The sequence below is a fragment of the Scatophagus argus genome, chromosome 14 (genome assembly GCF_020382885.2).
Source record: "Scatophagus argus isolate fScaArg1 chromosome 14, fScaArg1.pri, whole genome shotgun sequence".
NCBI classification, from domain to species: domain Eukaryota; kingdom Metazoa; phylum Chordata; class Actinopteri; family Scatophagidae; genus Scatophagus; species Scatophagus argus.
The window spans coordinates 20536220-20549495 of NC_058506.1; the positions used below are offsets into that span (position 1 = coordinate 20536220).

The 13276-nt window shown below is 44.3% G+C and overlaps 2 protein-coding genes across 2 annotated transcripts in view; one reads left to right on the forward strand and one right to left on the reverse strand.

Annotated features, from left to right (window-relative positions):
• The window catches only part of capn5b (calpain 5b), a 39004-nt gene that overhangs the window by 12820 nt on the left and 12908 nt on the right, over positions 1–13276 (reverse strand). Inside the window, exons 4-5 of the mRNA XM_046411405.1 lie at positions 6818–6949; positions 154–362 (exon numbers count right to left, since the gene is read on the reverse strand). Of these exons, the coding sequence (XP_046267361.1) occupies positions 154–362; positions 6818–6949 (341 nt within the window). The remainder of the gene's footprint in view (positions 1–153; positions 363–6817; positions 6950–13276) is intronic.
• ompb (olfactory marker protein b) lies at positions 2826–3665 on the forward strand. The gene has a single exon (XM_046411406.1). The coding sequence runs from the start codon at positions 2826–2828 to the stop codon at positions 3306–3308; it is 483 nt and encodes a 160-aa protein (XP_046267362.1). The 3' UTR covers positions 3309–3665.

Below are 13276 nucleotides of genomic sequence, written 5' to 3' on the forward strand. Positions count from 1 at the left end.
ACTGGCAGACTACTAGATAATGAAAATAATCATCTAATAACGTCAAGTCTGGCTATTGCCTGAATGCTGAAAAGAAGTTAAGTTGAAAGCCAACAGAGAGGTGTTAGGTGTTTCTAAAACTGGACGTGTGCATTTGTTGGCTCTGGTACTAACTTGGCGTAGGCCTTCTCCACCAGGGCACTCCAGAACTCGTTGCTGTCATTGGAGTGGCAGTAGACCAGCTGGTTGTCCACCGTCGGTAGCCGGTCGTCAATCACCACGTCCACCCACTCACCGAAGCGCCAGAAGCGAAAGTGGAAAATTCCAGCATACGAGTCTGGCTTCTCTGCATCCCATTCCTGCTCCTTCCAGTCAGGAATGACCTGGAGGAGGAGGAGGAGGAGGAGGTGGAGGAGCAGAGGGGCAGGTAAGACAAACAAACAGCCGGTGGTCCATGGAGCATAAATAATGTCAAGGTGGAGTGGGCTGCCATGTCTGCTGATGCAGTTAGGATTAGGAGACAAATTTATCAACTTGGCTCTCTCAGTCATAAATCCAGCTGTAATAGGACACGGGTGAGAGGTAATAACTGTGTGAATGTGTGTGTGTGTGTGTGTGTGTTCTGGCCTTCTGCGTTTACTACGGTCCAGTGAAGCACCTATAACCCTGAGTCCATTTTGTGAACTGTAGTCATTATTTTGAGCTAAAAAACAAAACATTCACATAAAGTCTCGAGGTGCACACAGACAGCAGGTATCAGAAACAGACCCATTGCTGAAAAATACAAAAACAAGCACCGTACAGAGCAGTGCAGAGTTTTCTGTAGAGCCCAATAAAGACATGAGGACTGAACATTACAATTCTCATTTATTTATCTCTATAACTCTACTTTCCAATTCTGACTCAGTGTCAAGCATTTAGATTTTGGGTGCCTGTCCTGTTTTTATCTCGCTGGAGAGAAAATGTTTTTAAAATCTCTATAAACTAAAGAAAGAATCATCATCTGATTACAGCAGCAACGAACAAAGGTCAAAAAATCGATCAGTCGATGGAAGATTTCTGATTCGAGCTTCTTAAAGGATTTGCTGCTTTATTTGTCATTTAAAAGTGACATATTTTGTCATTGGAGGGAACTCACTCCAACGAAATTTGTTCTCTGCATTTAACCCACCCAAGTGACGTGCACACACACACAGCAAACCCGGGGCAGTGGGCGACCGCGTGCAGCGCCCGGGGAGCAGTGGGGGTTAGGTACCTTGCTCAAGGGTACCTCAGCCATGGACACCGGGACGGGGAATCGAACCAGCGATCCACCGGTTACGGGTCCGACACCCTAACCGCTGATCCAAGACTGCCCCCATTTATGACAGTAAACAAACAGTTTTTGGGTTTGGGAATGTTGGTTGGATAAAAGAAGCAGTTTGAAGATGTGACTTTGGGCTCTTTGAAATCATGATGGGAATTTTGGCCCTTTGTCGCAGCGTTTTGACAATTTATAGATAAAACGATCGATTAATCATCAGTTGCAGCCTGACATCTGCTAATTGTGCTAGCTTAACCAAACGGTTCAAAGGGCTTTTTTTAATAATTAAATGTTTATATTTTTGTTGAAGTGGAACTGTTGCTCTGTTCTGGTCTGCATTACCTCAAGCAACAAACCGGCCTCGTCTTTAGCTTCTAAATGTAACTTCCTGTACCAGCCAGTCGCCAACCGCTTTCTCCATTTGTGTTTTGGTGCCTAACGAGTCGCGTACAGCGAGTTCATCATAGTTTAATTCTCTGCATGTCATGTTGTGAGTTCTCTTTAAAATTTATGAAGTGTCGCTTTCCCGCTGAGACTCGGTGTCGTAACAGAGAAGCCAACCTGGAGGCGACCTGCCAAAGGGCACCTGCAAAACCTTTGAAAACTGCAAATGATGCGCTGAGTGACACCACGTGTGAATTAACTGACAGTGTTCCAGCGGGTGTCCTTGGAGATGTCAAGGTGCGCTTACTGAACAGCAGTTCCTGTCAAACCTCTCTACAGGAGGTGACACTCTGCTGATGGAGAGAATCTGGCCTCTCCAGAGGACCAGTTCTATGAGGCAGCAACAGCTCTTTTAAAAAGAGGAGGAGGAGGGGGAAGGAAAGAAAAAACAAAGCACTGCACCACAGAAACCTCCGAGTCATTTTGTAATCCTTCGGGAGGCACTCCACCTTGCTACCGCTTACTCTCTGACTCTGCACTGTGGATGGTAAGAGAGCAAAGGTGCCATCTATCTCAGCTTTCATCTGGGCCCAGCGTCGTTATGCAGCAACTGAACTCTGGTAGGTGACACACCTGACGACTGACCAGAAACAAAAGCAGAAGGCACCTTTGTTCCCTTTCTGTCTGCCAATACAAAAGCCAGCGGGGAGTAAAAGGGCTTCCCCTTTACCCTTTCCTTCTCCCCAATCACCTGATAAAGCCCAGGCGCCAACACAGAAGTGCTTTACTCTAACAGCAAGCCTTTAGGAGTTTGGTAATATAGTGCTTCGTGTCAGATATTACCGAGCCAAAGAAATGTGTGACAAACAGCACTAAGCACACTCCCTGAGGGCAAACCCCGTGCTGTGGTTGCAAATGTCATTAGATCTTGTTGCCTAGCACATCTTCACTTCTGTACTCCTGCGTAGGGGCCCACCCTATCCTATCGAAGCCACACAGACATGCACACATGCATAATCGCACAAGCCTGCGGGCGAGAGCACAGAGTCAGAGTTACTGGGCCGAACGAGGAGGACAGAGAGAAAGCGAAGACGCTACGTTTTGACACAATCGCCAAACTAATCCGGCCTTGCAGTTGGTATCCACCGCCTGTCCAAGCATGTCTACAGTTTTGGAGCTGCCCTTCCGACCGGACAACCAGCTGACGGAGGTGATGCGACTGCGTGTTCAGTCTCTGCAGCAGCGAGGCCAGAAGAGGCAGGATGGCGAACGTCTGCTGCTGCCCAACGAGGCCGTTTACCGACTGGACTTCCCCAAACAGTCCCTCCGATTTTCACACTGGACGGTGCAGCTGGCCCAGGCGGGATGCCTCACCATAACAGCCACCTCTCAGCTCTGGACGCCTGACCTCACCAATCTGATGACACGTCAGCTGCTGGAGCCCGCCGGAGTTTTCTGGAAGTCGCAGAGCGATGCCAGCGATGCACCAGTCCGCTTCTACGAGGCGGACGCACACGAGTTTGGCGAGAGGATTGCAGAGCTGGCTAAGGTAAGGAAGGTGATGTACTTCCTGTTTGCATTTGCAGAAGGCTGCAACCCTGAGACTGTCGACAGCTCCATCACCTTCACGGTGGAGAGCTGAGACCTGGCAATCGAACAATCGGGGAGACACTTGCTACAAACTCTTCTTCTGTTTTTTGTGTTTAGTTGAGGAAGGCCAAGTGAAGGTGACTGTAAACTGTACACTTCTGCTACTGAACTTCTTGATCACAAAGGGTGTTGCTTTGTGTCCTTGTATCCTCTGGTGTTGAGCTTAAACATGGCTAAATGCAAATAAAACTAATTAATCTAAAAGGTGCATCTGTATTTTCTTAACTAGTTTCTGAACACAGATCATTCTCCTCCTGTTTGACAATCAGCCCGCCCTGATGGGTTTAGTAGAAACGACATGAGACGGTGTGTATTTGTGTGTATGGATGTGGTTTTTTCCCCAGTGGACACGGGGGGGCTGCTGCCTCATCCGTTTCCGTCTTGCATGGTGACCCTGACAAACAAGAGTCGGAAGGCGTGGATTTCATCTCTCAGCCTCCTCCTGCAGGCTCGCTGCTGTGCACAGCAAACAGTAGCTGTGACTGTGAATGAAGACGTGTGTCAGATGAGGTGTGAAAGACAAGAACCCTCCAAAATGTCAGGAGGTATTAGATTTGTTTCCTTCTTTGGTACAAAGCATGTAACCGACTCGCTGCCTGCCACTGAACCTTTAGAGGCTAAACCTCCATTTTCTCTGATAAAAAGTCTGCACATTTTCAAGAGTGTCAATTAAACTGAGCTCACCTACAGTCTTGGATGCACAAATATGAATTATTAATGAGCGTCCTCATTGGTATGTGTCCTTTTGCTCACTGTTGCCTTTAAACAAGTGGGTTCAGTGGAAATTAGCTGGCTGGTCTTAATATTATTAAGTGATGAACAAAGACACCACGCTAACATTTAAACAAATACTGTGCTGAGTAATAACAAGGTTCGAAAAAAAGGCAGAACCAGAAGTTACCGCAGCTCTCGAGGCACTTTAACGTTTGGCACGTTGTTGTGGGTAATTAACATGTAGAGAAGCAATAGAAAACAATAACATTTTGTACCTGCACTGAGGTCTCACTGGGGACAGTGTCTGCTCCTGGGAGACTTTTACTCGTGAGGAGACTGGTACTTACTTGTTTTGCTTTCACAGGAAGTCAAGCATCAATGTGCAAAGGCTGTTTTAAAACACATTTCCACTATTTGGATCAAACAAACAGACTTCAGATAGAGGTTTAACTCTTGACTCTCTAAACCTCAGTTGTGGTCCACTTTCAAACTACAAACCGATAGAGTACAGCATATCAAACTCCAGGCCCTGGGGACCAGATCCGGCATGCAGGATAAGGCCTGCTTTCATACTTTTTTTCACTAGGATTTAGAATAAACAGTTTTTTAATAAGGCTGTAAAATCAGAGCCAAGACTCTGAAACTTTATTTCATATTTTGAACAAATGTTTTGGGGGAAATGTGATTATTTCCTTTCTGTTAGAGGACCAGACGAGCAGATCAATACCCCACTCATATCTGTGCAATGAGGCTACAGCCAGCAGCCAATTAGCTTAGCACAAAGACTGGAAACAGCTAGTTTGGCTTTTAACAAACACACCACGATCTGCCTACCAGCACTTCTAAAGCTCACAAATCAGCAGGTTATGTCTTGCTTGTTCAATCCGTTTAAGTTACTGTTCCTGACCAAGCTGTTTTTTTCCCAGTCTTTGGGCTAATTTAAGCAAACCTTACATTTAACAGCTGATATGAGAGTGGTATTGATCTTCTCAGGCGCCAGAAAGCAATTAAGTGTAGCTCGTTTGAAGGTAGCTGTTGAACTGGTCCTCTTTACAGAAGGCAGAGCCTAAAACACTTTGCTTTACCACAGTGCACCTGACATGTTATATCAAAATGCCTCTTTCTAAGCTCAAAGGAAAGGCTTGACCTGAAGAACACTTTCAAGAGAGATGGCCAGTTGGTGGACTTTAATGCATCAGCATCCTGTCTGGCCTCCTTGACAGTCTAAAATGTTGTTTCTATTGGCAAGAAAGCCAAAAAATAAATGCTCCTCCAAAAATGTTGAATATTTCTGTAAACTGAACCACATACAGGGGTTACTGTCAGCCAGACCTCAGATTACATATCGGTTACCTTTCCCTCCAAAAGCTAGAACAAAATCATCAACCACAAAGTGCAGATGCACAAAAAGGAAGAATCATTGGAAATGGAGTTAGCTGATGATTGCATGTGACTGTTGCGAAACTGAGCTAGAAGAACAGAGGGTAAACACAGAGCAGGATACGATGCATCTTGTTTCAAATCCCATTAAATCTCTGTAATCGCTTCGCTTCCTCTGACAAGATGGATGCCAAAGAACACTTCAGAATAATCCTGACACACAAACTGCAGAGCTCAGTACAGTTCAAGAAATACTGTCTTTGCAGTTCCAAACTTCCGCAGAACTTTACGAATTTACTCTAATCAGTGCATGAAAGGCTTAAAACAACACTGACATTGCAAGACGAGATGAGTTATTTAGGGCAGATTCAAGCAACTCCAGTTGCTAAAGAAGGAGGAACATTTTGAGAGAAGCTCTCAAAGAAGTACTGCTGGAGAACAGCTGGAAAACACGATACTGCAGACTGCATTTTCAGGTTTTACGCTAAGCTAACTGACTGCAGCTTCATAGTTACTGGAGAGGGGTATCGATCTTCTCAGTTCAAACTTGAGTCATGTACATGTCACAGCATGTGTGTATGCAACGAAGATCATGCTTGAAAGGGTTTCATCCGTCCATCCATTGGTCTGTCGATCCCTCTGTCCTCCATGCATTCACACCGGCTTCTCTCCTCTGAGCCGTCACTCGCACTGAAAGCTTCCCCTGCTGGTTATCCATGTGAACTGAAAAAAGCGACTAATAAAAACACACTCACTACACACACAAGCCAGAGCATCCATCAAGCTTTAGTGCTTCCAGCCAGTCCTGGGAGACTCCACCAATGAGGCTTCTACTGACAGAGTCTGCTGAGACCGAGGAGGTGTTGTGGTGCCGTAATGAGTCCTCTGGCATTTACTCCTTATCATGAAGGCTCCTAATGGGCGCTTACCACTAAACATGGAATAACTACAACTGAGTACACACATGCGCTTTCCTGCAGGAAACAAACCATCTCTTTTCCAATATCGCTCGGCTGGAAACGGTCCCGTTTGTAAAAGTGTTTTCAAACACTTCACTAAAAATTAGCTTAATTTCTTTTGTTTTTGTTTTCCAAACAGTTCAATCAACACGTGGTTCTAGCATGACCTCCTGAACATATTTTTGTTGTCATGTCTGGTACTGCTGGATTTGGATGTTCAATCAGCAGCAGAGGCCAACAGTGAGAGAAAGCTGTCTGGGATTTCACTTGTGTATAGCGTGGATGTCCGCCGCCACCAGCAAACCAAACCAAAGGCTGACATCTCAAGAGCAGAAAGCAAAATACACCATAGCTCAAGTTGTGGTGTAGTAAGGTGTGCAAGACAGACAAACCTGACAAAAACAAGGCAAAGACGGAGGCGCACACACACACACACACACACACTTACTTTTTGCCATAGAGACTCTCTGGAGGCCAAGCTGGAGCAGGCTGCTACAAACCAGCAGTTACCCAGCTGTCCCTGGTGTAGATCGTGTGCGCTGATGCCATCTACGAACAGGTGAGGGTCTTCGCACAGCTCCTATGCTCCCGGAGACACACAGAGAATAATTAAACATTCACTGGGCTGCAGCAGTTCAACTTAAAAAAATAAAAAACAAAAGGTAATTCAAAAAAAAGGTAATTTAAAAGGTTACTGAACCATTTTAAAGTCTAGCCGAAGTTTTCTACGGTACCCAAGAGCACGATGAAAGGCGCTCATATTAATATTTTACTATCTCAAGTCAAGATTTTTAATCATTTTAGCAGAAAAATTGTGGGATTGTATTCTTTGCAGGGTAAAATGAAGTCTCCGAAACAGGGTCTATGGTGAAGGGACTGTGTGTGTGGTGTAAGACACAGAGGAGCATAAAAGGTTTATCGCGGCATATTCATGAATCAGAAAGAGACCATCTGTCCTTATGCACCCGCGAATCACATTCATGATCTCCTCCCCGAGTGTGGGAGGCTGCACGCACTTGTGAAATCACATTTCCCGTGGCTGCTGCGTTGAGGTCCATTTTCTGCTATAGTGTGTGCAGACAGACCTCTATTACAGCTAACAACATGGTGCTCAACGAACCGCTCTTTTACTGGACGCACACACACCTATCCACATCCATACAAAACACACACACACCATCAGGCACCCTGTGGTTCCTGTGATTATGTGTAGGTCGAATACTGCAGGCTGTGTGGGTCGACCCAAGACATTTACAGAGACACACTCAAACTGTCCTCGTGTCTTTTGTCTGCACGCAGTGTTAAGAGAATTAAGAATCGCTTGATTGGCAGTATATTTATTTTTACATACACACACTGAATTCGTCTTCTGCATTTGACTCATCCATGCAACACCCAGCAAATTACATGCAGTGAAACACACAGGAGCATCAAGTGAAAGGGGTTAAGTGTCAAGGGCACATCGGCCGGCTAATGGGGGGCGGGGGGGAGCATTTGTCGCATTAATCACTCCAACACACCCAAATTTTTCCTGCCCGTCCAGTGGGGGAATCGAACCGGTGACCCTCCGATCACGAGCGGCTTCTCCAACCTCTAGGCCATGGCTGCCCCATATATACTACAAACATCGAGAATTATTTGCACTGCCTAAAATGAACTAAAATCTCAAAACACAAAGTAAAAAACAATACAAACTACTGAAGTTGTACAGAAATCCAAATTTGCTTAGTTGGTCAAAATTGTGATCACCAAAGAGAAGAACTCAAAGTTTTATTTTAATTTAGATACAACATGAGCGCTCGACAGAGGGTGAATATTTCAGGTTTCACTGTGGTGCGAAGCCAACAAATCCACATGCGTGCGATCTGAGTGAAAGTTTAAAAGCTGTTCTATAACTTCTGAGATCACAACAGCTGCACATGCAGGCAAACAGCCAGAGGGCAGATGTTGTTAGCCATCATGACACATGGACCTGTGAGACAGAATCAGCTAATGTTGCTAAGACCTCCATCCATTTCAAAAAAGCAGCACAAACACGGTAATGACAAGAAAAGACAAGAACAAAAAGTGACACCTGCTGCAAATGCTAGCTGGCTTCCATGTTGAGGAAAATACAAACTGAACAGCATCATTAGTCTGCACATCTTTAATCACTAACAGTGTGTGCACAGTGCTGTGTGCTTGTTGAAAATGAAAATAATATCTTGCGTCAAAGATTATGGGCGATAATGTGCTCCACCCATTAGTGCAGCACAGAAGTTAACGGCTCCTCTCGTCAGCCTACAGCAGTCAAACATTTCTATGAAAAAATGTCCAACCAGAGGACTGGAGTTTAAACGCAGTGTGAACGAAATGTCCAAAAACTTCTTCTCTTGAGAAACAGGAAAGTAGGCATTAAAGAGAGTAAATTTCACTTTGAGTTAATACGGTTCCCTTAAGGTTATTCAGAACACCACTTAGTAAAACACTTTTATCCACACTTACACACTACACCATCTGAAGTTAATGTCACATCACGACCTCCTGGTTTTACAGTAAATGCCATCATTTCAGTGCCAACTCAGTATCTGATTTTTAATATAAAAGGTTAACACCTGCACAGTATAAAATACAGAACAGCTTAGTTTTTCAGTCACGCCTGCAGAGCTCTGTTGGCAGTAGCCTGGCTGTAAACAGTCTGTCTGTTTCCTGCTGTCTCCTTTATGGGCCTGGCGGGTCGATGGGCACCTCGGCCATTACTCAACAGGCCACGGAAAGCACAGCACCACTTAACAGCTCTTTATCTTTACACACTTGCAGCACTCAACTAGGGTTAGAAAAGTAAAAGAGGGAGGAAGACCGATGTAACTCAGCAGCAACCCGCACTGGGACTAAGTGGGACCGAGCAACCGCTTTGAATGTTTTCACCATCTTTTACACTTGTTATATCAAGTCTCCAGCATCCAAATAAAATCCATGTGTGATTTAATACACTTTTGTTGGCACTTGGATACATATATCCATCTCTGTTAGCCAGAAATCAAATTGCAATTTGTCTTTATTTTCCCAAACTGCATTTAAATCAGGATTTGCGTTACTCCAGAGCAGAAGGTGCTAAGCTGTTTGAATGCCAACTGCCAAAAATGGCGAATGCCGAGGAAGAACAAGTCGTTTGAAGGTTTTCAGACACGTCACAGGTCAGGTCATCGCACATGTAGTAAGTAAAGTCAAGTAAATCCAACCAACTAAATCCCAACTGAACAACACAAAAATCATTACAACACAATTTTGACAATCAACTAAGTGGGATTTTGTCACTAAACATTTGCTGGTTGCAGCATCTCCAAAGTGAGCTTTTGCAGCTTTTCTTTCTTTTGTATCATTGTAAACTGAACATCTTTGTTTAGAGGCCATAGGTTGGGAAATATCAGAATTTTGTTATTTTAGGCTGTGGGAACCTAAGTTTTACACAATTATTTGCCATTTTATAGGCTCAACAATTACTCTAAAAATAATCTGAATAATCATTAACTGAGAATGAAAATAAGTACTTCAATTTCAATTTCTTTATATAGCACCTTATACAATCAAAATTGTCTCTAGATGCTTTACAGAGAGCCAGAGCCTGAACCCCCGAGCAAGCAGACAGTGGCGAGGAAAAACTCTTGCAGCAAATAAACATATTTATTATCTTGGTTAAGTTCTATTAAATCAGTTTTCTGCAGTGTTGACACCTTGGAAACATTTCCACACACAAAAAATCAAATTGTGCAAGAAAAAAAACAAATATTAACAAATTTGGACAGATTTTACCACATGAAAGTGAAAAGGTTCAGGCTGCTGTCAGAGCATCACAGTGGATCAGTGGTTAGAAACACACTGAAGTTATCTGCCAAGTGCAGCCTGTCTGTGCAGAGTCTGCATATTGTTTCCACTCTGGGAGCTCTGCTTTCCTCCCACAGTCCAAACACTTGCAGGTGAAGCGAACTGGGGATTCAAAACATTTCTCAAAGGTGTGAAAGTGAGCGTGAACGTGTTTGTCTGTGTTAGTCCTGTGATAGCCTGGCAATCCGTCCACTCCGGGCTGGAATGGACTCAAATAGCCAATAACAGCACCAACCTTCAAACTGTCATGTGTACATGTATAAACAACGCAGATCACAGCATATACGGTACACACTGCAGTGTCAAGTGTGGGAAGCAAGAGAGCGAACACACACACACACACACACACACACACACACAGGACATGACCAAGGTCAGTAATTTGCTGACTCTGCAAAGCTGATTGCTGCAAAAGCAAACTTTTAATCAGAAGCAGAGGCCACTGCAGACCTCCCTGGGGGCCTCCAGTCTCTACCAGTCCCAGCCCCCCTCCCAGTACTGAACAACTATGTGAAGCAATGTTTGGATGTCAGCTTGTGGAGCCTTGTCTGACCGGTGCCAGAGTTAAGATCTCTAATCACGTTTCTTTCCCCGCTGTCCGCAACAGCATTGATTGGTGGAGTCTGAGCAGTGGCGAGGGCTCCCTGTGGTGGCCCGCCGTCCAGGGACTGGCGCAGGTGGAAGAGTAATAGAGTATCGATCCTCGCCCGGCCCTGCAGACACTGAAGTAATGCGAATATTGTGGCTGAGCACAGTCTAATCATTTAGCCCGCTACTGAGAACCTTTCAACCAGCTTCATAGCCCTCCGCGGCATCATCCATCAGCCCGTGAGAGGAACCGCCAGCCTCACATGCAAGCACACAAACAGCCCCAAGCACAAAAAGTACAGAAAGGCAAATCTGGCTGTACGAGTTCCAAGATCTTTGTAGGGTTAAAGGTGGAGATTTCAGATGCAGATTTGTAAACCTGCGTAGTTTTACTGAAAAGAAGTGTTCTTCTCTGCCTGTGCCTCTTGGTCCCGTGGAAATGGAAGTACGTGCACTGGATACAAAAATGTGGATCAGCTCAGATCAGCTCAAACACTGCTCCATAGCACACCTGACTGTAAAAGACTCGCACTGTTTGGGACACTGAAGGCATGCTATTTCAGGAGATGAAACACTGAGTAAAATGGCATAAATGATAGAAACAACGTCCACAAATATGAAAATAAAAATTGTAATAAAGAGCTAAAAAAGATGCAACTCCCCCCCCCATATAAATTCCAATACCTAAACACTTTGTGTTTACAAATACTGCGTAACGATCTGATATTGATGATCTGCTTTTCCCTGAATTTAAAATCTGCACACTTAATTGCATGAAACTTATGGGATAATTTTTATATAAGTTAACACAAGGCAAGGGACCGCCGCAGCACTAAAAGCAGAGTTGATGGCCCGTCAAGTCGTATAATATATAAAAGGGAGAGCACCAGTGGTGTAAACCGTACAGAAAACTCTCTTTAGGCAGTTGAAAATTTTCCATTGTATGCATCGTCGTATCGCCCCATCCGGTCCAAGTCGAGACATAAATAAACACGAATCAGTGGCAGGGATGCATAGAGAGGAGAAGGGCGGCAGGAGAGAGACAGACAGGCTGTGAGACAATGTGAGACAGACAGAGAGGAGGAACATTTTATCAGAGCCTCTTTATGCTCGCACGCTCTGCCACTGGGACTTCATTGCAGCCATAAATAACGCCGAGATGCATCTGAGCAGGGATAACACTGAGCACAACAACCTCTGAGGGGGTTAAGGCCTGTGAACTTTCACCCTGCCACTGACATCACAACCTCCCCCATCTTTGCATTTATTGTGAGCAACCTGACTGTCTATTGGTGTAAAATATTAGCGTTTTAATCTATCAACCACAAATATTTCACGTGATAACCACCATCAACACCACTGATGCATGCATGTTTGGTCGACCACAATCTAGACAAAGCACAGACCAGGGAAACTCAACTTTCACATTCAGATACTTTTCTCTTTGCATGCAACAGAAGCTTTTTGCCTTGTTTTAATTTATTCGGGAACATGAGAGCACAGTGAGCGCGGTCTTGCTGAGATGGAGGCTTCCTGCCTAAAATCAAAAATGGAGCTTTTTCCAGCACTATCAATTATTACCAGACAGTCTGAGAGTTGTGGTTAAGAGGAAAGCTCTTCCCTACATCACGGCCATGTTTCAGAAGCTGCAGAAATCTCTTAGGGATCCAAGGAGATGATATATCAGGGTTTTTTTTGTTTTGCTTTTTAAGCGTCCAGTCGCTGCTACATATCAGACTGCTGCTGACAGGCTTTCAAAAAGGAGAACATTTTCCAGAGTCTTTTGAAGCTGTAACCAACACTGAAATTTGTGTCTACATTTGGATATTTATGGAGGCCTACAGCACTGGACTACAACTGTCTGACGCATATGTAGGCCTAAAACACCATTACTAACACCAGACCATCACTAACTAAGGTAAAGGGGGTTTGTCACCAGTTTGAAAATGGTTTGAAACATTTGAGATAACCTAAATAACCAACAGATCGAGCTGTTTTAAGACATTTTAATGCAGAGATATTACAGATTATGCATTTAACCCTAAACCCTGCCCTGAACATATTTGTTTCAGTTCAAACTGAACAAAATGTGTTCAGGAATACTAAAACAAATCACACAATCCAGGAGATGTGGCCACATTGTACTGAGTATGGACTTAACCTCGAGTGTGCAGAAATGCGCCGTGTACCGAGTGTGCATGCGAGTGTGATATTTTAAACGAGCTTTTGGCAGGAACTTCATTAAATTTTGATTTCATTCTCTCAAAGCCACTCTGTCTCTGAGTAGTTTGATGTTTAACTTAATTTTCATGCACTCTCCTCTAGATGAAACACTGCACCAGTAACCAATAGGAGGAGGAGGAGGAAGAAATTCGGCAGGTGTTTGAGGTTTTTTAGTCAGTTTGTTTTAGCAGAGTGTTGGTGAAATGTAATTAGTCTTTACTGTTGTTGCTGT